The 27,315-nt window shown below is 38.1% G+C and overlaps 1 protein-coding gene across 8 annotated transcripts in view; it reads left to right on the top strand.

Annotated features, from left to right (window-relative positions):
• The first annotated feature begins 85 nt into the window (after positions 1 to 85).
• The window catches only part of Swt1 (SWT1 RNA endoribonuclease homolog), a 74,020-nt gene continuing 46,790 nt past the window's right edge, over positions 86 to 27,315 (top strand). For 3 of the 8 annotated variants that reach the window (XR_003485685.2, XM_027417387.2, XM_027417394.2), the window contains exons 1-11: positions 87 to 203; positions 6,411 to 6,497; positions 9,095 to 9,178; positions 13,542 to 13,613; positions 14,359 to 14,417; positions 16,329 to 17,040; positions 19,170 to 19,229; positions 21,164 to 21,293; positions 23,515 to 23,616; positions 24,153 to 24,341; positions 26,143 to 26,236. Coding sequence is in view for 7 of the 8 variants with exons in the window: in XM_027417387.2 (XP_027273188.1) it covers positions 6,420 to 6,497; positions 9,095 to 9,178; positions 13,542 to 13,613; positions 14,359 to 14,417; positions 16,329 to 17,040; positions 19,170 to 19,229; positions 21,164 to 21,293; positions 23,515 to 23,616; positions 24,153 to 24,341; positions 26,143 to 26,236 (1,580 nt within the window). In the remaining variant the exon portion in view is untranslated. Of the gene's footprint in view, positions 204 to 6,410; positions 6,498 to 9,094; positions 9,179 to 13,541; positions 13,619 to 14,358; positions 14,418 to 16,328; positions 17,041 to 19,169; positions 19,230 to 21,163; positions 21,294 to 23,514; positions 23,617 to 24,152; positions 24,342 to 26,142; positions 26,237 to 27,315 lie in introns of those variants that run through there. The other 5 variants (XM_027417391.2, XM_027417393.2, XM_027417390.2 and 2 more) reach the window with 4 other exon arrangements.

A 27,315-nucleotide genomic window follows, 5' to 3' on the forward strand; every position in this document is an offset into this window, starting at 1 on the left:
TGGGCGGGGCTAAATTCCGGTTCTCGGAGGAAGTACACAGAGATCGTGGAGAGCTCTAGAATTCCCTGGAGTCTTCGGCGCCTGGCTGGGTCAGAGCACGGAACTACATTTCCCAGCGTGCAGCGGGCACGGGGAAGGCGTCTCTGGCGCCCGCGGCGACTGGGGAGTCGCCGCCGCCGTCGCCGCCGCCGCCGCCGGCGCCGGTAAGTTACGGTGTGAAGGGACTCATGGGCTTTTCTCTGAGCACAGCCTTTCACTCCTGGCTTCAGGTGCCCGGACGCCGGTCGGGCTGCGAGCTGAGGTGTGGCGGGACGCTCTGGGCTGGGTCGGCTGTCGGCCCGCTCTATGGAGGGTGTGGCCGGGAGCCAGGTTGCTCCAGCTGACCTGAGGGGTTGGCGGCTTCCAAGGGGCTGAGGCAGTTTCGGAGTCACGGTAAGCGCGTTTCTGTCAGTGGCGCTGACGAAGACTCCTGGGTCTGCCTCCCCCTTCCCCCACAGCTTTTCTCACACTCCTGACCGGACGTCTCCTTTCGCTTGCTGTTTTTCTTCAACCTTTACGTTATCAGAACAAGTGCGGCGTGCTTGTGGGTATTGTTTCTGCTTTGTTGACTTGTTTTTAGGCTTTTAATAACAAAGGGCTGCGCTTCCGAACACTTAGATGCGATTTAGATTCTCCAACTTAGCTGACTAGTGAATCCTCTGCACCTCACATTTTGCCTGTTTGTTTGTTTTGTTTTTCGAGACAGGGTTTCTCTGTGTAGCCTCGGCCATCCTAGAACTTGCTCTGTAGACCAGGCTGGCCTCGAACTCACAGACATACACCTACCTCTGCCCTCGAGTGCTGGGATTAAAGACGTGCGCCACCGCCCCGCAGATTTTATCTTTTTTATCCTGGACTTGTTTGGCATGGAAGCCTTACTCCTTCTGAATAGGCACATTGGAGAAGACGGAAAAACAAAACAACAACAACAAAAAAACCAAAATAAAAAAATTGAGTTTTCTTTTTGGCTGCTCCGTTTGGGACTGTCTTGAATGTTAAAGGTGGTAGGGAAGGGTCTCAGGTACAAAACGCACACTTCCAGTTAATAAAGCTAAGTCCTTGCTCCTCACTTGTCTATTGGGAAACCATAAGAAATAACAGGTGATTATTTTGCACTGTAAAATGATGTCTGGAAGTTTGCCTTCTCATTACCCTTCCTAGTTGGAAAGTGTGTTTGAAGATGTTTTTCCTTCCCCAATGTAATGTAAACAGATTGTCCCCACGAATCTTCTGCAAGTTCTAAAGCCCCTTTATGGCCTCGAATGGGCTTCTCTCAGTGGTAGAGCATTTGCTTAGCTCTTCAGCACAGGCTTGTAGGTTAGAAGCCTGAAAGCACAAGACAACTAAAGCCCTTTCAGTCAAGCCTCTTTTTGACTAATGTTCTTATATGTAGAGTTGGCTGACTATTTAACAGTCATTAAAAGTGGGATAATGGCACCAAATACAATTTATAGAAATGCTAACTATATCAGTGCACCATCCAAGACTTCATATTATTTTTAATTTCTGGAACCTCCCACCTCACCCCTCACTCCTCTGCTCTTGGCAGCCTTTGTGAGGTTGAGGATGAGACCCAGGGCTTTGGGTAGGCATAGCATAGCAAGCACTGTATCTTGTCTCTAAGAGACATCCCAGCACTTGATTTTTTTTTTTTAATTTGAAAGCTTGTCTTAATATTTTAACCTCTTTTAATGCCAGCTAGAAAACACATGATTAGTAAATATTAGTGTGGGGATTCATTCAGAGGCTGTTTTAGTTCAGAATTTGTAAGCATGAAGGAATTATTATTTTAAAGAAAGACTTAAGAGAATATACTTAAGCATCAATTGCATTGCCAAATAAGCTATCTCATTTTTTGTTTGTTTGTTTGTTTTTCAAGAGAAGATTTCTCTGTGTAATAGCCCTGGCTGTCTTGGAACTCACTTTGTAGACCAGGCTGGTGTTTGCCACCACTGCCCAGCTGATAATTTGATTTGATAATCATCAATGCAGAGAACATTGCGTCACATAAATATATAATGCATACCAAGAGAAGTATATGTAGGATTATTTCAAAAATTGTTGGAATTTTTTTCCTAATGTCAAACCAAAATTAATTTAACTTTTTAAAAATATGAAACTGAATTCAACAATTCAAACAGCAATTTGCATGCAAGCATTCTAACACAGTACAGTCCAAAGATAGAGTAACTGGATGCTTATATGCTGAAGAATTGCTGTATGAAGATATTAGCATTCTTTGTTTTCTGTAGTCAAGCCATTATTAATATTTCTATAAGAGCAGAAAATTTTGCATGTCCTGTAAAAACACTGCAGTCATGACATAAAATAGTCATGAATACGAGCCAAGGTGTTTTAGGCAGTATTAGCTGGGGTTTTGTGGGTATGAGGGCATATGAAATGCAACGTGCACATATACTGTGGTCGAGGCTACATTGGAACAGTACTAGTGAGTGTAGCCAGAAACACTTAGGATTCATTACCCATTATTTTCAATTTTTAGTCTTTGTTCAGAAACCTTTTAATGTTTCCAATATAATGTTGTAACACATAGTTTAAGAAACTGGAATCTAGACAACTGCTCACCCAGGAAGTCCTCCTCAGTTATTTGTTTTAATTTGCATAAAAGGAATGTGAACCCTAAAGTGTAAAGGCTAAAATGAATGTAAAGTGTGTCATAGCACACATGGATGCCGTGCTTGCTATGTCAAGTTGACTTAGGCTAGAGACATATCTGGGAAGAGGGAATCTTCATTGAGAAAATGTCTCTACAAGATTGGCCTATAGGCAAGTCTGCAGGGTATTTTCTTTTTTGGTTTTTTGAGACAGGGTCTCACCATAAAACCTTGGTTGCCTTGGAACTCATAAAACAGTGTACCACTACCCACCACCACTACCCACCAAAACAAAACAATCCAGGCTGGCCTGGAACTCATGGAGATCTGCCTGCCTTTGCCTCCAGAGTTATGGGATTAAAAGAATGTGCCACCACTCTTGGCTAGGGCTCTTTTTAATTTAGTAGTTCATGCGGGAGGGCAAAGCCCATTGTGGGTGCTGTCACCTCTGGGCAGGAGGTCCTGGGGCATATGAGGAAGTGACCGAACAAAACAGTAAGCAGCACTCCTATCTAGCTTTTGCATTAACTCCTGCCTCCATGGTCCTGCCCTTACTTCTTTTAGTGGAGGACTGTGTGATGTGGACTTATAAACCCTTTCCTTCTCAGCTTGTTGTTTTTGGTCATGGTCTTTATTACAGCATTTGAAATCCTAACTGAGACAGACACTTTTCTTTGGATAGTGCATTATTTAGTTCTCTTCTCATACTAACTCATTGGAAGAGAATTTTCAAATAATGTTAGTGTATCCAACACAGCATTAGACTAACATGGTTCAACAAAAATGTCAAAGGCAGCGTCATACCCTGTAAGCAATGTCTTTTTTTTTTTTTTTTTCAATACAGGGTTTCTCTTTGTAGCCTTGGTACCTTGGCTGTACAGGAACTCATTCTGTAGACCAGGTCGACCAGTGAACTCACAGAGATCCGCCTGCCTCTGCCCTCAAGTGCTGGGATTAATGGTGTGCGCCAGCCACCATCACCCCGCCTCAAAATGTTATCAGAAATAATCCAGGTTGATTTGGAACTACTGGACTCAGTCTGGCCTCCTGTCTCAGCCTTTACGTAGCTGAGACTACAGATTGCATGGGTCATCAGGCCAGGCTTGAGTGATTTGTTTTTGTTTTTATTTTATTTTTTTTAGGCAGGGTTTCTGTGTATTGCTTTGGAACCTGTCCTAGAACTTGCTCTGTAGACCATCTTTGTGTGTGTGTGTGTGTATTATTTTGGAGACAGGGTCTCTATGTAGCCTACCACTGCCTCCTGAATGCTGGGAGATCTAATTTTATACAACTTTACCTATTTAGATCATGAATGACCAGGAGTAATTGGATTACTTGTCTTACAGTCTTTGTTAATTCATATTGTCACTGCCAGCTATTAACTCTTCCTTGGGCTTCACTTTCATGTTGTCCTGCCCCAATAGATATGGTGATGTTTCCAATCTCTGGCCACCGTATCCCAGCACAGGATGCTGCTTTGTACTGCCAGTGCCCACAAGCTTGAGACTGTTGTTTATGACCATAAGATATGGCTATGCTTGTCTTAACAATTTCTTTCTTTCTTTTTTTCTTTTTTTCTTTTTTCTTTTTTTGTCATTGGCTAATGGTATTGACTTGGTCTAAGTCAGAACTAGAAAAGCAAAACTGGGTTAGTGGTGGTGCATGCATTTAATCCTAGCACTCCAGAGGCAGAGGCAGCTGGATGTATCTCTGAGTTCGAGGCCAGCCTGGGCTACAGAATGAGTTCTAGGACAGCCAGGGCTGTAACACAGAGAAACCCTGTCTGGGGGGGGGGGTGCAAACAAGCTAACAAACAAACAAACACATTTAGGGGCTGGAGACATGGCTCAGGGTTTAAGAGCATTGGCTGCTCTTCCAGAGGTTCTGGGTTTAATTCCCAGCAACCATATGGTAGCCCACAACCCCACAACCATCTATAATAGGATCTTATGCCCTCTTCTGGCATGCAGCCATGCATGCAGAACACTCATACATAAAATATAAATAAAAAATATGGGTTGGAGAGATGGCTCAGAGGTTAAGAGCACTGACTGCACTTCCAGAGGTTCTGAGTTCAATTCCCAGCAATCACATGGTGGATCACAACCATCTATAATGAGATCTGGTGCCCTCTTCTAGTGTGCAGGCAGAACACTGTATACATAATAAAATCTTTAAAAAAATAATAAACTTTAAAAAAAAGTAAAACTGGGTTAGGAAATGGACAGAGAATCTGTGGTTTAGAAAAGAGTTGGAAATAGCTCAGAATAGAAAATACACTAAGGAAAATGAATTCACTCTTTCATTCACTTAGTCTTTCATGACTATTTCTCCAGTTCTTGTTTGCATTGTTCTTTTAAATAGAATCTTACTCTGAAGAACTTATTAAGTAGCCCCCTTTAGCCTAGAACTTGCAGCAATCCTCCTGCTATAGGTTCCAAAATGCTAAGATTATAGGCATGTTCTGTTGAGCAATTCTACCTTCCACGTTTTTAGTGCAACACACTTTTCAGGGAACACAAGGTCTAGTAAAAAGCCAACCACAAAGGTATTTATTTAGATCCTACTATATACAACTTTGTGTAAAGTATTTTAAAACTTTTATTAGTGTGGGTGCATACTTGTTACAGTGCCTGTGTGGAAATGAAAGGGCAACCTTTAGGAGTCACTTCTCTCCTACCGTGGGATTGGGAGATGAAATTCAGGTCATCAGGTTTATGCAGGAAGCACTTTTGTCCACTGAGCTATCTTACCAACTTCAAAGTAATTTTTATATCTACTGTACTCTGGCCCCTTAAAAAATGTTCTATGGCCAGTCGGTGGTAGTGCACACCTTTAATCCTAGCACTTGGGAGACAGAAGCAGGATCTCTGTGAGCTAGAGGCCAGCCTAGTCTACACAGCTAGTTCCAGGATAGCCAGTTATACACAGAGAAACCCTATCTCAAAAACAACAACAAAAAAAGTTCTAGGATAATTTATCTCTATTTTATATAAGATGAAACTGGGGCTTAGAAAAATGTGTGCAGTTCATTTGAAGTATCACATAGTGAGTGGTGACAGTGTATTGAGAAATGAAGAGTTATGGTTAATCTGTTTTCTGGTGTAGGTAGGGCAAAATAAAGTCTTTTTAGGACAGCCAAAAGTGCTGATCTGACACTTCAGGGAGAAAGCAGAGTTTCAAGGCAGTGTCTTGAGAATTATTCCTGAAAAGTTGATTGATGAAGCTGAAGGAGCAGATCTTTAGGCAAGAGAATGGAAGTAAAAAAAAAAAAAAAAAACTGAGAGAGAACCATATCTTGAGAGTGATTAAAAGTTGTTGCTATGCTGAGGGCTTTTAAAGCATCCAACAAAGGGCAAACATAGATTCAAGGGCAACCTGTGATTCAGATAATTCTCCGCTTGGGTTCACCATGTCTTTGGAAAACTGCCGGGCCATCTGATAGCCAGAAGGAAAGTGCCTTTAGATGTGTCTTTTGGGGAAGTATGTCTTGTGGTGTCTCTGAGCCCTTAGTATCTTTAAAACACTAGATAAGCCTGACACTCTCAGTCAAAGTTCTCTTTCCTCAGTGAAAAACCCAGAGAATCTGTGGTTTTGATCTTTCCTAGGAACTCAAGTTTTAGATTTTTCTGTGCTGGATTTGGCAAGAATATGAAAATCATTTTGTAAAACTCCAGTCCTATATAACTAAGAGAAGAGTGGCTTGTAATATACTTTTTATATTGTGAAAAAATGTGTTTTGAATGTTTCTTTTAGTCTCTCAAGATGTCTATCAAAGAATCTTGTGGGAAAGGAGAAAAGTCTCAGAAAAAAGAGATCACCTCTTCACCAACTTTCATTGAAGTAAGAATTTTAATTTGCTGACCTAATGATTCCTCTTTTTTAAAATTGTGTAATGAAAAAGAAACACCTTAATTTTACAATGACATTTAAAAATTTTGTTTTGTTTATCAGTCCCAAGGGAAAGTCATTTGCTTTCAGTTCTTGGCATTATTTAACTTATTGCAAATCTGTAAGGTAGTTACTTTTATTATCCAAATCACAGAAAGGAAATTGAAGCTTAGAAAGTTGTTTTCTCTATATGTGTTCTCCTCAAGACTGGCAATGGTTTCTATGTTGCTAACTATATCAGTTAACTCTGATAGCTGTCTTCCTTGACATCCTAGCAGTGATTGCTGTAATTGGTTATGCTTTTTCCCTGAAATACTTTCCTGACTTGACTTCTGAGGTATGTTTCTTTGTTAAATATATATATATATATATATATATATATATATATATATATGTATATATATACATATATATATATATATATATATATATATATTTGAAGCATTTGAAGCAAGGCATTGTTAATGTAGCAGTCTAGATTCAGACTTGTCATCCTTTCCTTTCTGTCTTCCTAAGAGCTGGCATTATAGGCTTGCATCACTACACATAGCTCTTATCCCTTCCCTTTCCTTCATTTCCTGCCCTGTCTTGTCCTGTCCTGCCTTGCCCCACCCCACCCCTTTAATTTTTTTATTTTTTCAGACAGGATATCTCTACATATATATAGCCCTGGCTGTCCTGGAACTTACTCTGTAGACCAGGCTGACCTTGAACACAAAGAGATCCACCTGCCTCTGCCTCCTTAATGTAGAGATTAAAGGGGTGTGCCACTATACCCAGCTTCCTTACTAATTTTCTTAAACTAAACCTTTCAAGTACCCAAGCTTAGTTTTCCTAATTTAATAAACTATAGTTCCATTTCTTCAATTTAGGCCAAAACTTGGTAGTTAGCCCATACCTACAGCCAGTCTATAAGTGATTTCTGTCGGGTTTTCTCTCTCTCTCTCTCTTTTTAAAGATTTATTTATTTATTATGTATACAGTGTTCTGTCTACATGTATACCTGCAGACCAGAAGAGGTCACTAGATCTCATTACAGATGGTTGTGAGCTACCATTCGGTTGCTGGGAATTGAACTCAGGACCCCTGGAAGAACAGTCAGTGCTCTTAACCTCTGAGCCATGTCTCTAGCCCTGGGTTTTCTCTTTTTAAACCTACTAAAAGTCTCACTACTTCCTTTCTTGCTGTTACCATGATCTAAATTGTTTTCCTTAGTTCTACTGGTTTCTAAATTCTTCTTTCTGCCTCTGCCTTTGCCTCCTCATAGTTTATTCTTAACACAGTGACCAATGTGGTCCTATTACAATATTGGTCAGAATGTGTCACTTTTCTGCTCTGTACTTGTGGTTTTCCATGTTAACTGCCCTCTTGTTGGGACTGGGAGACCCTCCACTCTCCCCATTTCATCTTATCATTACTTTCTACTTAATGACTTCTTTGTTCCAGCCACTTAGGAGCATTCCTGTTTCTGTGGTTTCTTCCTTGTCAGTTATTCCCTTTAAACTGAAAATATACTGTTTGTTCCATTTTTAAAAATGGTTTTACTTTTGAAATTATGTGTATAAGTGTGTGTCTGTGTGTATATTTGAACATGTGACTACAGGTACCAAGGAAACCAGAGGGCTTCAGATCCCCTAAGCCTCAGTTGCATGTGAATTGCCTGACATGGGTGTCAGGAACCAAATGAGTCCACTGTAAGAGCAGTATGTATTAACCTCTGAGCCATCTCTCCAGCCATGTTTCTTTTTATTTTAAATAGGGGCTTAAGTATTCAGGCTGGCCTCAAATTCCTGGGGACTAGGAATGACCATCCTGTCTCTACCTCCTGAGTACTTGGATTGCAAGTGTACACCACTGTGCCTGGTGTATATAGTGCTGAAGATTGCATACAGGACCTTATGCATGCTAGACAAGCCGTCTACCTACTGAGCTGTATACCCAACCCTTGTTTCTTTATTTAGGTCTCCATTCAGCTGTTAGTTTAATCAATGGAATCTTTTATGAACACATTTAAAAATTGCAGATCTTCCTACTTAGAGCTCTTCACCTTTTTGTCCACCTTCTCTGTTATATTTCATCCAAAGTATCATTCTAAACATATTAGTAAATTTCTGCACTAGATCTTAACCTTTATGGAGACAAGAACTTATTTTTTATTTTTGAATTTTTTTTTTGAAGACTCAGCTCTTGGTCTGTATCTTTGGTACATAGTAGATACTTAAAACAACATTGTCTTCAGCATTTTGAGTTCAAGATCCACTGGAAAGTGGGACATCCAGTTTTGTTTTATGGATTGAATCTCACTGTGGCAATGCTGTTTCACAATGTTCTTATTTGACTGTACTTATCTTGCCTCCAGTTTGGAAGCACCTAGGGCTTCTAATTTCTTTTTGAGTCCTCCTAGTTGAGCTCCTTTCTTACTAAAGTTTGTATCTCTAAATGTTCTCAGGGCTCATTTTTTAATGAGAATGTCAATTTATAATAGTGATTAAGTCATGCTTTATTTTGTGCTTTTCTGTTCATTTTTTTCTCCTAAATGACATTCTTAGGAGAAGAAGGAGGGAGAAATCTCCGTAGGCTCTACTAGTTCAGCGCACTGTATTAAACCTGTTTCAACCAAGAAGAGAAAACTGGTAAGTGTTGAGATACAATAATGCAATAAATACTAATCTTGAAGTTTCTTTTTTTTTAAAATTTTAATGAGATTGACTCTTACTATATTGCTGAGGTTGGCCTTGAACTCTTGGATGAATCAGTCCTTCTGTTTTACTCTTCCAAGTAGTTGGAACTATACATATATGATATTCAGTGCACTTGGACATAGTAAAGTTTTAATGTACAGTTAGAGGGTCTATGCTAAAAAAAATTTCTCTCGGTATTTTTCTATAATTTTTTTCTATTATGCTTAATTTGTGAAAGCCAATAGAAAACCAGTGTTTTGTTTTTCTTTTTCTTTGCCAAAAGTCATTTATCAGGTTTTTACTTTTTTTGAGACAGTGTTTCACTATCTAGCCTTGGCTGGTCTGGAGCTTGATAACATAAGCCAGACTCGCCTCAAACTTAGAGATCTGCCGGCCTCTCCTGAGTGCTGGGATTAAATGCATGTGTCACCACCCCCAGCAAGTTTTATTTATGTTAGTAGGCCTTATTACATATAAATGGAAATAAATTTAGAGAATTTTTCTGTCTTCTTACGTACACTGTTTTGCTTGTTTTTACAATTGATTTGTTGAGACAAGGTCTTGCTATGTAGTTTATAGATCAGGCAGATCTAGAATCCTGGAACTTGCAATCTTCCTGCCTTTCAAGTGCTAAAATTATAGGCATGTATCACCAGGCTTGACTTACATTCTTCTTAAAGCAATTGAAGTAGATATCTTGCTTGCACTTGCAGATTTAGAAATTGAGATTAAAAATTGAGATGCACAAAATCAAGTAATTTGTTCACTAATATGAAATTATATGTGGCAACAGACCAAATCTAGAATTCTTTTTGTTCTTCACTAATGGTTAAAACAGTAACAGCCAATTAAACACATGAAGCTAGTTCATGGGTGGCTCATGAAGCACTGGCCACATTGAAGTTGAATTAAGTGGTGGGTAAAGGAAAAGTAGTGAAAGTTGTAGGAATGCAGAATTGCATTTTAATTTTTCTTTGTATATACAAGGTTGCAGAATTTTGTGTCTTTGTGTGGTATACACGTGTGTCAGTGTGTGTTTGTTCATGTGGTTGTGTGCTTCTGTGCATGGAGGCAAGAAGTCAACATTGCATGTGTTACTCAGTCATTCTCATCTTACTGTTGGAATCAGAGTCTTTCACTAAACCAGGAGCTTACTGATTTGGCTAGGCTGTTTGGCTAGTGAGCTCCCAGCATTCACTTGTTTTCACCTCCATGGTACTAGGTCACACCTGTAATATTAGCACTCAGGAAGCTAAAGCCAGGAAGGTTGCTGCAAATTTGAGGTTAGCCTAGGTCACACAATTCTAGTTCAGCCTGGGGTATAGAATGAGATCTATTTCCAAAAAAAGGAAGGAGAGAGAGGGAAGGAAAGAGTAAAGATATATTATAGAGATTAAAATGGTATATTTTTAAACTTTTATTCTTCTCTCATACATTCCATTCCCACCACAGTTTCTCCCTCCACTCCTCCCAACCCCTCCCTTACCTCCCCTTTCCCCCAGATCAACTCCTTCTCTGTTTCCCTTAAAAATAAAGAAAAATGTCCCAGAGATTTCTACTGAGCATGGTCTACTAACAAGATACAATTAAGACTGAGCACAAACCCTCATATCACATCTGGATATGGCAACCCAGTAGGAGGAAAAGGTTCCTAAGCACAGGCAAAAGAGTCAGAGATACCTCCCTTCTCATTGTTGAGAGTTCCACAAGAACACTAAGCTATCAGGATCTAGCTTAGACCCACACAGGGACCATATTTGTCACTAAGTTCCTATGAGTTCTTGTGAGTCCTGCTTAGTCGATTCTGTGGGCCTTATTTTCCTGGTGTCCTCTACCCCTTTGGCTCAATCCCTCTTCTCTCTCTTCTACAGGGTTCCCCTGGCTCCATCTAGTGTTTGGTTGTAGTTCTCTCCATCTGCTCCCATCAGTTGCTGGATGACACCCTCTGATAACAATTGGGCTAGGCACCTATCTATGATTATAGCAGGATATCCTTAGAAATCATGTCATTGCCTTTTTTTTTTTCTTTGCTAGTTGTGTTTGGGTCTTTGAGCTATCCTGCCTCTGGTTTCTGGCCATCCAGGCAGTGCCAGGTGTGGGCTCACTCTCCTGGTGTAGGCAACAAGTTGAACCTGTCATAAGCTGGCCACTTCATGAGTTCTCTACCACCATTTCCCCAGTACATCTTGCAGACAGGACAAATTATAGGTTAAAGGTTTTGTGGCTGGGTTGATGTCCCAGTCTGTGGTGATATATTTATGATTTATTAAAGCTTGTCTGAGGATTTAGAAAGCAAAGTCAGCCTCGAGCTATAGAGATTAGGCAGTGGTAGTACACACCTTTAATCCCAGGACTCAGGATTAAGAGGTAGATGGGTCTCTCTGAGTTCAAGGCCATGCAGGGCTACATGAGATTAAATCCATCTAAAAGGGTAACAGAGCTCATGCCTTTAAGCCCAGCAATAAAGAGGTATAAAAGATAGGAGCAGGATCTTCAGTAGTCAGTCTCATTAGTCTCTAGGCACACAGAGAAGAGCATAGTAGTCTGAGTGAATCTGAGGAGCATTGAAGTTGGGAGCAGTTTAAGCATCACCCCATTGGTCTGAGTTGAGACAGAGGTGAGAGCTAGTGGCTGACTGCTTTGCTTTTCTGATTTTCAGCTTGAAGTTTGAACCCCAATATCTGTCTCTAGGTCTTTTATTTCAGTCTGATGCCTAGGAGCCTTGCCTGGTTATAGAAGATGACTAGTTCGGGAGCTATATCCCCCATTACTAGGAGATTTTGCTAGGCTTACTTGTAGATTCCAAGGAGTTTTTCTACATTGTCCCCCAAATGCCCAGTACTCTTTCCCTCTGTTTCTTCCATACACCCACCCCAGCCTGAGCCCTCCTGTTTCCATCCCTATCTGCCACCAGTCCACCCATAAAATCTATTATATTTCCCTTCCCCTTGAGCCTCTCTGAGTCTGCCCTTTACTTAACAGCTAATGAACATTATAAGTGATACATACAATGTTTGATTTTCTCCATCTGGGTTGTCTCACCAAGGATGGTATTTTTCCAGTTCTATCCATTTGCCTGCAAATTTCATGATGTCATTGTTTTTAACAACTGAGTAATGCTCTGTTGTGTAAACATACCACATTTTCTTTATACATTCTTCAGTTGAGAGACATCTAGGTTGTTTTCAGTTTCTTGCTATTATTGATAAAGCCTCTATGGACATAGTTGTGGTAGTGTCCTTTGGGTATATGCCCAAGAGTGGTATAGCTGGGTCTTGAGGTAGAGCGATTCCCAGTTTTCTAAGGAACTACCATACTGATTTTCATAGTGGCTGTACTAGTTTGCACTCCCACCAGCAATGGAGAAGTGTTCCCCTTGCTCCACATCCTCATCAGTGTGAGCTGTCACTTGTGTTTTTGATCTTAGCCATTCTGACAGGTGGAAGATAGAATCTTAAAGTAGGTTTGATTTGCATTTCCATGATGGCTACGGATGTTGAACATAAAATGGTATTCTTAGACTGTAAGACTAGAACTTGTTCTAGGTGAATAAGTAGTGAGTGGATATGAATACCTTGTGCAATACTGAACATTAGTTTAAAGTTTAAAATTTTTATATACATCTATATTAGATGTTTTAAAGCATTTTTCTTCAGTAATAGATCAGCTTTAATGTAGCCTTTTCACTTTGTAAGCTTTATTGCTCAGCCTTTTGACTCATTTGTAATAACAGTTTAAAACACATTATTGAATTACAAAACACTTTTTCTTTGTATCTTTGTGAATTTTCTATGTAACTTAAATTTTTTTCTTTAAAAATTTTTGTTAAAAACTAAGACACACAGATATACACAGACACACAGACATTGGCAAGTTCCTATACAGGTTCAGAATCTTTGATAATAGCTCATGGGACTGTCTTCTGTGATATCAGAGCTTGCTTCTGGCATACCTCCAATGACATGCCTGAGACTTTAATTGAGGGTTACAACTCTTAGAAATTTGTCAGTAGTTTGCTTGGTTTTTCTTTTCTCCCTTCCCTCCCTCTGTCCGTCCGTCCTTCCTTCCTTCCTTCCTTTTTTCTTTTTTCTTTCTTTCTTTTTTTTTTTTTGTTGTTATAGATTTGATTATTAACCAGGCAATGAATTGCTTACAGCATGAAAACTCTGTTAATGGAATCCTTTAGTGTTGTGGGCTGGGTTTTTTTTTTTTTTTTTTTTTTTTTTAGCTTTTACATAGCTTGTTAAGAGCTGCAAAAGCTTTTGCAATATTCTTCACCGAGCATTTTCTTGAGAGTTGTTTATGTTCTCCCCAGGTTTGTTTTTCTCATGACTTTTTGCAACTATGCATTCTTTCCCAGTTTCATCGTGGAATCACTGTTACATGGGTGAGGTCTGTCATTGATTGAAATATTATGTGGTACATGATAGTGATTAAATTTGTTTCAGTTTATTGTTTTTTATATCAGTCTTCTAGTGCTGGGGATCAGACCTAAGGCCTTACACTTGCTGAGTACATACACTACCAGCCCCCAATCTTACTATTTGTCCTCTGCCAAATTTAATTTGGTCCATTCTTATCTATTCAATTTGTCTTCTCTTCACTGTCCTTTTCCCTCTCTTTGCTCCTTGACAGAATCCCTCTCCCACTAAATCAACTTGGCTGATTTATTTTTTCCTGCTGAATTTATATCACTGCTTTCAATCTTTCCCATATGTTCTGTTTATCTTCTAGTGTCGGATGTTTTGAATTCTTAGGACATACTGACTGTATCCTACTTTGACATTTGGCTATATCCTCATAATTAGACTATTTATATATATCTTTATGTCTCCATTATCTTTTTGTGTCTGGATACTCAGAGTACATAGAAGAGATGATGGATTTGAGTCGGACAGGTGTATTTTGTATCATGACAGTGCTACTAACTATGATGATCAGAAAGATGCCAAACTATGTAAGCTTTGGGTGCCTTGTCTATAAAATAAAGATGTTAATGTATGCCCCAAGATGATTAGAAATTATAAGTAAACTATTGTTAGCCTATTCATGAATACAGATGTTTCCCATTCTTCGATGTAACTATAACAACAGTACACAATTTGTATTTGTAAATTTTTTTTTAATTTCAGAAACCAGATGATACAGACATTGTATACTATAATACAAACAGAAAACAAGATCTGAAAAGGTAAATTCTTTCTTTTTCTTGACATCTTCTTAGTTTTAGCTCAGAATTAATGAGACTAAATTAATGAGACTAAAAGATTATTTCCCCAGTACATAGGTTGGAACCCCAGTATCTTGAGTGTGCTAGGCAAGCACTCTATCATTGGGTTATATATCCACCCTTGGGATTTAGGGAAACAGTGTTGCTATATGGATTACACTGGACTGTAGCTTGCTGTGTAACCTAGGTTAGATCTTGAGCTCATGATCCTCTTGCCTTATCTTAAGGCACCATGATGAACATCATGGACTAAATACTTGTTTATTTAAATTTTAATTACTTTTATATTTATTTATTTTATGTTGGGGGCATGCTTGTGTGCCTTGGTATGTATATGGAGGTCAGAGAACAACTTGCATGAGTAGGTTTTCTTTTTTCACTATGTGGGTTCCAGGGATTGAATTCAAGTTGTCAGGCTTGGTGGTGGTAAGTTCTTTTACCCACTGAGCCAACTTGATGGCCCAAGACTAAATGTTTAAATGTGGAAAAACTTTTATTTACTTTGATTAGCATTGTTTTGCATCCAGATATTTCTAGTAATATCATAGATTACTAGAAGGTTAAGAAAAAGTTGAAAAAAAAGCAAAAAGCCAGGCACCTTTAATCCCAGCACTCATGAGGCAGAGGCTGGCGGATCTTTTGAGTTTGAGGCCAGCCTGGTCTACAGAATGAGTTCCTGAGCTACACAGAGAAATCATGTCATAAAAAGTCAAAAATAAGTAAGTAAATAAAAAGTCGAGTGAAATAAAAAAAATCTATCAAAACTGTTGTATAAATGTGAATTCAGACACAGTATGGATTATTAACTCAGGGACTTGGTTTTGATACATAATTATAATAAGATAGCTAATTATGTGTGTCAGTAGGGAGTTTGTGAAGCTAATTTATAAATTATTTATAGATTATGTTTATAACCTATGAAACAACATTTAATTTACTAAATTATAGATATGGCTCTAAAATTATGTTAATTAACCATCATGTGATTATAACTAAAGAATGTGAAGAATGATGGTAGAGACAAGGAAATTATTTTTCTTTAATTCATTCATTCTTCAGATAAAAATTTCAAAGAATTTTATAGTTAAGGAATTTCTTGTTAATAATGGGGATAAATATAAGAAGTATAATGTGAAATAAAAAAATAAAAAATAGAAAAAAGTATAATGCGTACATTAAGTTATGAGCTATCTAGTGTGGGTGCTGGGAATGAAGCTCAGGCCCTCTGCATGTGTGGTATGAACTCATAAGCACTGAGGCATCTCTCCTGTAACACAATTAGTAAAAACCCAGAGACAGATTTTGGGGTTCAAGCTGAAGATCAGAGAAGCAAAGCAGCCAAGCCAGTAGCTCTTACCTCTGCCAAACTGCAATGGCAATCCTGTCACCACAAATCCTCAGAGACAATCTGTCTCTGTGAATCCTCAGAGGCAAAAGCTCTGAGTTCCTATCTCCTCCTGCTTTATATTCCTTTCTCCACCGAGTCATGTCATTCCTGTCTCCAACTCCCAAGTGCTGGGATCAAAGGCCTGAACTCTTACTCTTCTGTTGTGTAGGCCATGGTGGCCTTGAACTCAGAGAGATCCATTTGCCTACCTGTCTCCTGAGTCCTGGGAATAAAGATGTGTTCCCCCACTTCTTGGCTGCTGGGATTAAAGATGTGTATCACCATTGCCTGACCTCTATGGCTTGTGCCTAGCTTTGCTTTCTGAACCCTCAGGCAAGCCTTAATAAATCATAAGTAATATGTCACCACACTCTCCAGCTCTGTTATATTTTTAAGAAGTTTAGAACCAGCCCAATTAACTCTGATATAATGACATGTTTCAACAGTATGTATAACAAAACCTAAGTTTCTGTGCTGCTTTGTAGATTAAATGTAGAAGTTGACACGCCCAGAAAGAGACCAAAATTCAGTTCTTCAACCCAAGGACCTACTAAACTCCAAGTAACATCATATTCAAATAACAATCAAGTTACTTCACAGAGTTGTTCATCAAATGGAACTAAAGATACTAAACTGAAAGATAGTAAATTGACAAATGTTGGAAGTAAGCTTGATTATGAAATAAAAAAACATAGGACCATTAAAATTACCAAAGATATGAAATCTAAAGCTGAAGGCCAGACAAAGGAAAAGAATTGGCCTCATTCACTTATTCAGGAGAATATGAAGGAACTCAAGAAAGAAAAGAACAATAAACTTAGAGACAGTTCTGAAGAATTGGAGAAATGCAAGAAAAATCAATTTCCTCAGAATTATAACTTCAGCGATATAAACAAGGAACCACTTGAATCTGGAAGGAAGAAGATCAGCTTCAAAATTCCCAAAAAATCTTCTAGCATCCTCCAGAAGCATGTAGGAGAAAATGTCTTTAATGCAGATTCTAGTAAGTCAAAGATTAAGCAGGGGGAAAGGGAATGCTTGAAAAGTTCCCAGATGTCATTAGATTTGAACAGGCACAAAGCTGGAAACTTGTTTTCAGATTCCACATGCAAGCAGGCTGTTTGTGAGGGAAAAAGAAAAGAACACCACGAGCCTCCAGAAATTAATTCTTCAGATTCTAAGGAAAACCGTACCCAGGTAATGTATAAAATGAAGGATTTGGTTTTAGTAAAACTATTTGAAATACTCAGGTTTTAGTTGCTTCTCTTATTGATGATAATCATAGAGAGCTGATTCAAATTTAGTTATTTAGATAATGTATCTGTGTCTTGTTTTATTCTCTTTCATTCCAGCTCCCTTAGGATGATATTGATACCACCTGGCTTTGGAATCAGGGCAGTATCCAAGTCCTTGTGTTCTGGGACAAAGAACTGGACAGAGACATACAGATAGTAGTAAGCAAAGGGAGAAAATTTATTTAGAAAGGATAGCATTACCAGCAGCAACAGTTTATTAGAAGATATACTTCCAATGGGAGGAAGCTGGCTGGGACAGAGAGGAACTTCAGCAAATCAACTTCCTACCTACTGCACAAAGAGTTCCAGTTTTATGTTACTTTAGTGTGAACTTTTAACTTATTTTCTTAGCACTGGGCTTTTCTGTGCATACTTGTTACATGCAATTCTGCATACAACTTCATGTGTTATACATCACATCTTAAATTAGAATCTTAAATCTCTACCCAGGGTTATATAATAGTATTATGAACCATAGGTCATCTTTGCACCTTTTGTAAGAGTTGCCTTGATCATGGTGTTGCTTCATATCATAGAACAGTGCCTAAGACTGTCTCATAGGAAAGCCTAGTGTTTTGTTTTGTATTTTGTAGATGGAAGAGAGGCACTGAGAAGTAATCAAGGAAGCAAGATAGTCATGTTTTCCCATTTAGAGTCACTTTGGTAACTAAAACTGTTAACCTCATTCAGTGTATTTAATAAAGGATAGTAAGGTACAGCATTAGTAAATGCCCACTAATGTTTCCATTTGCAATAGGCTTAGGAAGTTTCAAAGACAACATGAATTTCCTACATTAGGTGATAGATTGATTCACCTCTCTGGAAGTGATGTGAGGTCAGAGAGAAAGAGTAGAACCAGCCTGAAGAAGAGAACATGGGTATTAGAATGTCTAGTTACAAGCAGTTCTGATTACTCTAGCTAGCTTCCTTGGCACTTTTTTAACTTAAGAAAACCTTAAAGAAATTTTAATAAGATTTAAAGGGAGATTTTGTCATAAGATATTAAAGTGATGGCATAGAGTTGGAATTTATGGAAAGATTTGTTTCAGTCTCTGTTAGAAGACAGAAAATAATACAGACCTCTAGAGATGCTCTCAATGTATATGATACAATTCTGCGGTTTTGACCTTTTCTGCTTAGTTGTAATACAGTCCTCGGATTTTTTCTTTTTCTTTTTCTTGTCAGTCACTATTAGAAATGGCTCAATGACCTCTATACTTGATCTTAGCCAACGGGCTGTGAAGCAGTTTGGTGGTTTCTGAATAAAATTTTTCTGCCACTAAAACCCTGTTTGTTTATCTTTATGATGAGTATTCTTTAGGGTGGCATACAATTCTGTTATTTTATGGAGGCTTTTTTTTTCTTTGAGACAGTGTTTCTCTGTAGCCATGGAGCTTGTCCTGGAACTTGTTCTGTAGACCAGGCTGGCCTGGAACATACACAGATCCACCTGCCTCTGTCTCCAGAGTGCTGGGATTGAAGGTGTGCACCACGACCACCTGGCATTATTCTATTATTTAAAGATGAGTATTTTAATGACTAAAAGCCCGAAAGAGTACGATTCACATTTTATGACTTGGGAGAATAGGTCTTTCTCTTCTAGAGGAGATTTCTCATATGGGGGCAGTTTTATCTCTTGGGGTTGTTTATTAGTGTCTGGGGACACTTTTTTTTGTCAGTGTGGTGGGGCTGGCAAGATGGCTCAGTATGTGAAGGTACTTGCCATCAAGCCTGATGACTTGGTTTTGGTTTTGGGACCCACATGGTGGAAGGAGAGAGCTAACTCCCCCAAGTTATCTTCTGACTTACACACACACACACACACACACACGCACACGCACACGCACACGCACACGCACACGCACACGCACACGCACACGCACACGCACACGCACACGCACACGTAAATGATTTTGTTAGTTTTTTGTTGTTGTTGTTGGGGGCAGCATGGGTACCAATTCTGATATCTGGCCACTCAGATGCAGAGAGGTTGTTATATAAGGCTTAACTCAAAATCCTTTCTCATTTCAGAATTTTGAAGCTCCATGTTCCTCATTGTCATCTGAGAATATCCAGGATACAGATGAAGAGGTTTGGCTATTTTAAAGAAATTCAAGCAGTTCTTTCTTCTTTTTTGAGAGAGAGAGAGAGAGAGAGTGTGTGTGTGTGTGAGAGAGAGAGAGAGAGAGAGAGAGAGACAGAGACAGAGACAGAGAGACAGAGAGAGACAGAGAGAGAGAGAGACAGAGAGAGAGACAGAGAGAGAGAGAGAGAGAGAGAGAGGGGGTGTGGGGTAGGGTCTCATTATGTAGCCTAGGCTGATCTTAAACTTGTACCTCCTGACTCGGTCTCCTGAATGGTGGAGTTATAGGTATATGCCAGGATGCCTAGTTCAGCAGTTCCTGCTTTTAATAAAATGTCTGTAAAAAAACTTGGCAGTATGAAAACAATGATGTCTCTCTTTAAACTAAAAAAAAATCTACATATTGATTTATTAGGAAGTTCATTTTGCCAGTTTTAATTAGGTCATCAAACACCTTTTGGAGGGGCTAGGGATTTAGTGCATTTGGTGGAGTGCTTGTCTAGCAGCAGTATAAGGCTCTGGGTTTAATCCTAGCACAGAGGTGGGGGAGAAGTCTTTACATTTACTTGACTTTTGCCTTTGTTTCTAATAAGCAAATCTATTTTAAACGGAGGGTGGTGTTCATTTGCCACAAGTTAAATTTATTTTGATTTAATGCTATGCTTTTGCTTGTGTATACCTAGAGTTGTCAAAATGCAATGTGACACTAACATGTTCTTCCGTTTTCTACTCATGCATAAGATGAAATTGTTTTTGTCAAATGAAAGTCCACATTATCTTATCTTTTTACCTATTGCTCTATTTTCTACCTAGAATCTTCTGGTTTATCTTCATAAAATTTACATGTACAATTTTATGTTGCCTGAGTAAATTAAAATTCACCAACAGTTTGTATTTTTCTGTTAACAAGATTGTGGATCACCTTTAATTGTAATAGTTACTTTTATTTTCCAGTCTTAGGAATCAGTGCCCCTTGGTAGAAGACTGTTCATGACTGCTTTAAAGATATAATATATTCTTGTTTCTTCTTTCTTTTTAAACTTTAAATCTGTGACAGTTTTTCACTGTATAACTTAGGCTGGCCTTGTTCTTGCTTTGTAAAGAAGACTAACCTTGAATTCATGATCTTCCAGCCTCAGCCTTCTGAGTGCTAGAATTACACGAATGTACTACCATGCCCAGCCACAGTTTTTAGTTTATTTATTATTTATTTATTTAGAAAAAATACCACTGGAGAAGTACTTCTAAAGTGCAAAGGATCTTAGGATTTAAAAAAAAAAAAAGATTACTAGTTCAGAGCCAGACTTGGGGGTAAAGGTGCTCGTGCACATACCCTCCTGTGTTACCTGAATGCGCAATGAAGTTTTAAAGTGTAATACAATTAATAATAAAAGATTTAGAGTTTAGTTTCTGATAGTGGATAAACAATATTAGAAATTTCAAAGACATTGGATGAGACATTTTTGGTTTTTAGTAGAGCCAGGGATTGAATCCAGGGGCTCACACATGCTAGGCAAGCTTTCTAGCACTCAGCTGTAGCCTCAGTCAGTTCACACTCATTAAGGTAAGAGAAAGCTGACTGTTTAAAAGTAACTTGAGATGAGAATAGACATGACAATGAACTTATTTCGATGTCTGTATGCTAGGTTTTATGCAAGAAACTTCACATGACTTATTTTAATAATATAAAAATTCTAAAGAAAATAGATAAAATGTAATACTCTTTATTGATGGGCAAGTTAGATTCTAAAGTAGTAAAATAGTTGTTTGCCTGAGGCTACAGAAAGGAACTTATTTTAAAACAGTATGGTTATAAATCCTTTATGTTTTACTGTGGTGTCTCTATTTCTGTAAGGTGTTTTCATGATGTATTGCTTTCTTCTCTTATTAAATGTCTTCAGTAAGTAACTCAGATATTTCACTGGGTTCTTTTACAATTTAGATGCAGATAGTAGAAGAGCTCCATGCTGCACGTGTGGGAAAAAGTGTGCCTTTACCTGTCGTTCCTCCTTCTGGAGAGTTAATGAGTATGGAAATTGACTTGGTGGAAGATGATGTACATTCATCTACTGGTATACTCTATATGTTAAATTTTATGATTTGTGTTTTTCTAAGAATTGGTGCACTAACATTTAGTTTTACAGTGCACAGATGAAAGTGCTAAATGTGCTCATTTTAAAATTATAATTGTGTATTTCTTACCCTATTAGACCATTAGACATTTTCTCAAGAATTATCAAGTTACGAACTGTCTTTTATGCTTGTTCTTAATTATAACTTTTAGTTCTTTCAATCATAAAAGGCACTGATCAGATAGAAGAAGGCAGTTTGCTCTAAGATATTATTTTCATGGTTTCCTTGTTAATATATTAAAATTTTTATTATTGGGAACAGATAATAACAACTATTCAAAATCCCAGACATGGTTGTGCATGCCTCTTGACTCAGCACTTGAGATGCTGAGGCAGGAGGATTAGGAGTGCAAGACTATCTTGAACTATATAGAGTTCCACGACAGCCTGTTCTATTTAGTATTAAATATTCCTTCTCTCAAAATAAATAAAAATAAATAAGATTACCTAAATTAGGACACTATTTTGAATTCTCTGTAAAAGTTATAGTACTACCTCTTATTCATATTTAAAGTACTCATATTTTACAAATTTCTAAGCATTTTCCTATATGATTTAGTAGGAAACTTGCTGGGAGCCTTTATTGTTTATTATAGAAGTAGCAATTAATATTCTAGGTATCAGTTCCAGAATATTTGTTACTATGAATTTGGCTGTATACAGAATATACACTGGGTGCTTTGTATTCTCAAATAGGCTCCAGAGAAAGGAATTCCTTCTTACCAGGGTGTCAGTGGTAAGAGTGCTTATTGAGTCTAGAAGCAGCAGCCTTTGGATCTCACACTACATAGCCTTAGTTTATTTCCTTTAATATAGTGCTGAGAATTCCCTTTAATGGATTAACAGCACGTCTTTACTGGTCATGTCCCTCCTGAGACATGAGGTGTTCTGCGTTTGTCAAGATTTTATCTGCCTTCCTGGCTCTGAGAATATGCATGTCCTATTGTCACAGAGTTATTAAATGTGTCTGTGGGTATATAACTGGAAGCCTTGTAGGGGAAAAGGAACTTTTAGAGAGTTTTTAAAGGGAGTCTTGGGGGAATTTTTAGAAAGAACTTTTAGAGAACTTTGTTTTTTTGTTTTACGAGACAGGGTTTCTCTGTGGCTTTGGAGGCTGTCCTGAAACAGGCTGGTCTTGTAGACCAGGCTGGTCTCGAACTCACAGAGATCCATCAGCCTCTGCCTCCTAAGTGCTGGGACTAAAGGAGTGCACCACCACTGCCCGGCTGAGAATTTTTAAGAACTTCTAGAAACTTTAAGAGAGAGCTTTCAGAGAAAGAAATTTTGAGCAGAGAACTTTTGAGGACAAATCTTAAAGAGAGCTTTTTGAGAGATAACTTTTGGGAAGAACATTTTTTGAAGAATCAGGATTTATGAGAAGAATGGTACATGTATGAACTGATTTATTGGTCCTCAGAACCTTTTAGCCAACCCCAGCCTGCCTGCTGTAAACCTTCTGCCTGAACCTGTGATAGAAACTTACCAGATCTTCTCAAAAGTCCTATGAAATAACACTGCTAGTTTTATATATTTCTTTTATACATATTTAGCTTTTCAATGATATTTTATTGGGGGTATAATAAAATTAATTTATATTTCTTGAATCCATAACTACCAGGGGTGCAGGGCAGGATTTAGAACCATAGTAAACTGTTGGGGAAGGTCAGTTTATGATTAAAATATACCCACAAACAATTTATGAGAGTTTACTGGGGTGTATTTTTCCATTAAGAATTGAAGTAACCAGAGTTTTATAGTCATTTTTTAAAGGACTTCTTCCATTATGAATGTTCCTAAAAACATTTCTATGAGCAGTTCTCTAGTCTTGACCCTGTTTGTTCCTGCATTCCTGCTTCATCAGACCTTGCCTTCTCTTGACCTAGACAAGTCATCCCTTGACCCTCTTCTGCCCAGACTCTCTGGCTAAAACAAGGTGTGGGTCCTGCCTAGGGAACCCTTGAGGGGGAGAAATTTACATGGCAACAAGTAATCAGATAGGCAGTAGCTTGAGAATCCTGTAAATTGATCCTCTTGCTCCATCAAGGTTACAAGACAGAGTGGTTTTAAAGTTAAATGAGTTATTTTGTACTTCTATACCCAAATTTGGTTATAATTTATTATCAAGTGTTGTAAATATTCTAACTCTGCTCTTCTTCTCTAGTAAATACTGCCACAGACAAAAAACTTTTAATTGTTATTGACACAAATATTCTGATGAATCATCTCAAATTTGTTAAAATTTTGAAGACAACAGAAATACCAGGTATATATAAAAATTTATAGATTCTGATTTTCTTTTTTGAGTTGATATTCTATATTAACAGTTGTTTTTTTTCCTCACAAATCATATTCCATTATCTGAAGGTTTTTTTAAAAAACATATCCTAACCTATAAATCTAAAATATGCTTTTTGGATGGTACTTATTGTATTTTAAAATTACTTGCTTATTGTGAAATTGTTTACATTGTGAACCTTGATTATAGGACTCATGTGAACCTTGATTATAGGACTCATGTTTGCTAAATTCATTCTTTCTGTAATCTGGAAGTTTTTAATATTTGAATTCTTCACATGCCACCAGATATGTGTGGTAGTTAGAGAATAGCTTACAGACAGCTTGTAAGAGTCTCTTTTTTTCCTGCCACCATGTGGGTCCTTAGACTGGGCAGCAAATGTACTTGCTCACCAAGCCATCAACATGGTCTGGAGACTGTGTACTTGAAAACTTTGACTTCTACAGAAATTGATTTAGTAGCTCAATGCATGTTGGAACCTAAGAAATCTTTATCTTTTTTAGGCTTTGACACACTTGTGTTAATAATTCCCTGGGTAGTTGTACAAGAGCTAGATCGAATGAAGGCAGGAAAATTACTAAAACATGTCCAGCATAAAGCTGTACCTGCTATTCATTTCATCAACGACAGCCTCAAAAGTCAAGATAGGAAACTGTGGGGTCAGTCATTACAGCTGGCATCCCAAAAACTTTGTAAGTATTGTTGTTCCTGGGTATGCTTTGATAAAGATTTGTTTGGGTGCTGGTGTATTATTGGAAGGAAATGGTTTAAAAATTGACATTAAGTAGCCCTTAGAATGTGAAATGAAAAGGGTATTGTGACAATTTGTGGCTCATTTTGGGAGTCTTTGGTTTTGCTTTATTATTTTTCTTATACTTTCTTAGGCTATTCTAGTATTTCACAGATACTGATTATATAGTTTTTTATGCCTTCTATAGAACTTTGGATTTCTTCTTCCTCTTGTTAAATAATGATCTATATTTCCTTTCTATTATTCCCTCTTCCTCTTTTCTTCCTCTCCTCTCTCCCTTCTTTCTTCTCTTATTACTCTCTGTCTTCTCTTTAGCACTTTCCCTTCTTCCCTTTCTCTTTCTTCCTCTATCCCCCCACCCCTCTTCTTCCTTTGGTTCCTTTCCTCTTCTCTGCCCTCCCTCCCTCTTCTCTTTTTCTTTTTGGTTTTTCAAGGCATGGTCTCAGCACAGGCAGACCACGTGCTTACTATGTAGGTACAAGGTGATGTTGAGCTCCCTACTTTCCTCCTGTGCTGTGCCAGTATGTGCTGTCATTCCTGAATCACTTGTGTTTTCTGCCAAGGGCCCATGTTTCCTTTCCTGTACTCCTCTAAATGCAGTGTTTTAGAGGTTCAGGAAAAACAGACACAAATTGTTGCAGACTGTGAAGTCTGTATTGAGAGAGCTCTGAAGACATTGCTTTGCTGTCTTCATTTTATTTAATGAGTTTTCTGCTTTCCAGTTATATATATATATATTTTTTAAAAAAAAAAAAAAAATAGATGCTTAGGAGAGATGGCTCAGTAGTTAAGAGCACTTCCAAAAGTCCTGAGTACAATTCCCAGCAACCACATGGTGGCTCACAACCATCTGTAATAAGATTTGGTGCCCTCTGGCCTGCAGGCATACATGCAGGCTGAACACTGTACACATAATAGATAAATAAATCTTTTTTTTTTTTAAAAAAAAGATGCTTAGACAAGTTTTAGCTTAACAGCAAAATTGAAAAGTAGTTATGGAAATTTCTCATTTCCTTCCTATTCCCATACATTCTCTTATCATCAGTACCTCCCACCAGAAGAAGAAATATATTGCAGCCAGGCGTGATGGCTCATGCCTTTAATCCTAGCACTTGGGAGGCAGACATAGGCAGATCTTTGTGAGTTTGAAATCAGTTTGCTCTACATGGTGAGTTCTAGGACAGCCGAGAGAGACCCTGTCTCAACAGACCAAAAAAGAAAAGAAAGAAATGTATTACAGTCAGTGAACCCACATTGATACATCGTTGTCACCCAGTTTACATTGTCCACACAATATATTTGGAGAAATATATAGTGACATGTATCCACAGTGGTAGTATCAGAGTAGCTTTATTCCCTCGAAACCTATGTATTTTTAATTTGTAAATATTACCTAGATTATTCAGGTGATATCCTGATTTCTTTCTTTGTATTGGTGTATTTTTCTGATGTGTGTATATATATGTTTGCGTGTGTGCATCTGTGCATGGGAAAGTACGGTTCTGAGGAAACAGGCACTTATTTATTGACTGAGCTATTGTCCCAGCTCTCCCTGCCCCCACTGCAGCATTTTGTTTTATTTTGTTTTCCATTGCCTGGGTCTCACTCTGTAGCCCAGGCTAGCTTTGAATCTCTGACAATCTTCCTGCCTTAGCCTCTTGAATACTGGAATTTCAAGCATGCTCAAGCAATATCTAGATTTCTAATATACTTATTGACAGCTATCTTTGCTACATTTGCAGATGGGTTGAGTGATGAGAACAATGATGATCGAGTATTAAAATGCTGTCTTCAGTACCAGGAGTTATTTCCATGTTCTCTTGTTATTCTGTGCACGTGAGTGTCATAGTCATTGTGGTTTTTTTTTTTTTTTTTAATAATAGCTTATGGTAAAGAATTTTTAGAAATTTTATTTCCCAAATCAAGGATCAAACACTATTTCTTAGTCTACCACTAATCATATCCAGCTATTTTTTTTTACAATACATGATTCCAGAGGAATCCAGAGGAATGAGATACTAAATGGATGAACTTTTATTTCAGTTTAATTTTTATAATATTCAGAACACTTGAGAGAGAAGGGGGAAAGTTGATATCAAAATCTTAAAGAATATTTCAGTCATATGAGGCAAGAAGTTGGTTACTTATTTATATACAAGGAGAGGGTAGGGTATGTTACATTATGTTGTGGATGCCTCTTTTGCAATAAATTTTCCTGGGTTGGAATCCTAGGTCTGTTAGCTGTTAGCTGTATGGATCTTGACAGTTTTCCTAACTTCGCTTCCTTGTGTAAAATGAGCAGAAGAATTAATAACTGCTTTATAAGGTTTATTAGATAGTATATGTAAAGGAATTAGAGTAGTGCCTTGCATGTGGTCAAATCTTTTTTTTTTTTTTTTAATTGAGACAAGATAATTATGTAGCCCATGTTGGCCTGTATATAGCTCATGTAACCATGTAACCCTGGTTGGCCTAGAACTTTCTCTTTTTGACTTATTGAGACAGGGTTTCTCTTTGTAATCCTGGCTGTCCTGTAATTCTCTCTGTAGACCAGGCTGGCCTTTTCAGCTGCCTCTGCCTCCCAAGTGCAAGGATTAAAGGTACGAGCCACCACTGTTTGGCTAGCCTAGAACTCTTATGTAGAGCAGGTTGGCATCAAACTCACAAAGATCCACCTGCCTCTGTGCCCTCGGTAGTGGGAATAAAAGGTATGTGCTTCTACACTCAACATGATTTTTCTTTAAGTGATGATAATGTATGTTGTATAAGTCATCTATCTACTTGTACCTATTGTGAGGATGCATCTGTTTGGTTGCACGGATACTGATGTGTTGATGTTACTATCAGCTGTTAATAGTAGCAATAGGAAAAATGCAACACAATATACTGTGCATTATTTTCTTTGAAGGTTTGGA

This window comes from Cricetulus griseus, chromosome 5 (genome assembly GCF_003668045.3).
Source record: "Cricetulus griseus strain 17A/GY chromosome 5, alternate assembly CriGri-PICRH-1.0, whole genome shotgun sequence".
NCBI lineage: Eukaryota > Metazoa > Chordata > Mammalia > Rodentia > Cricetidae > Cricetulus > Cricetulus griseus.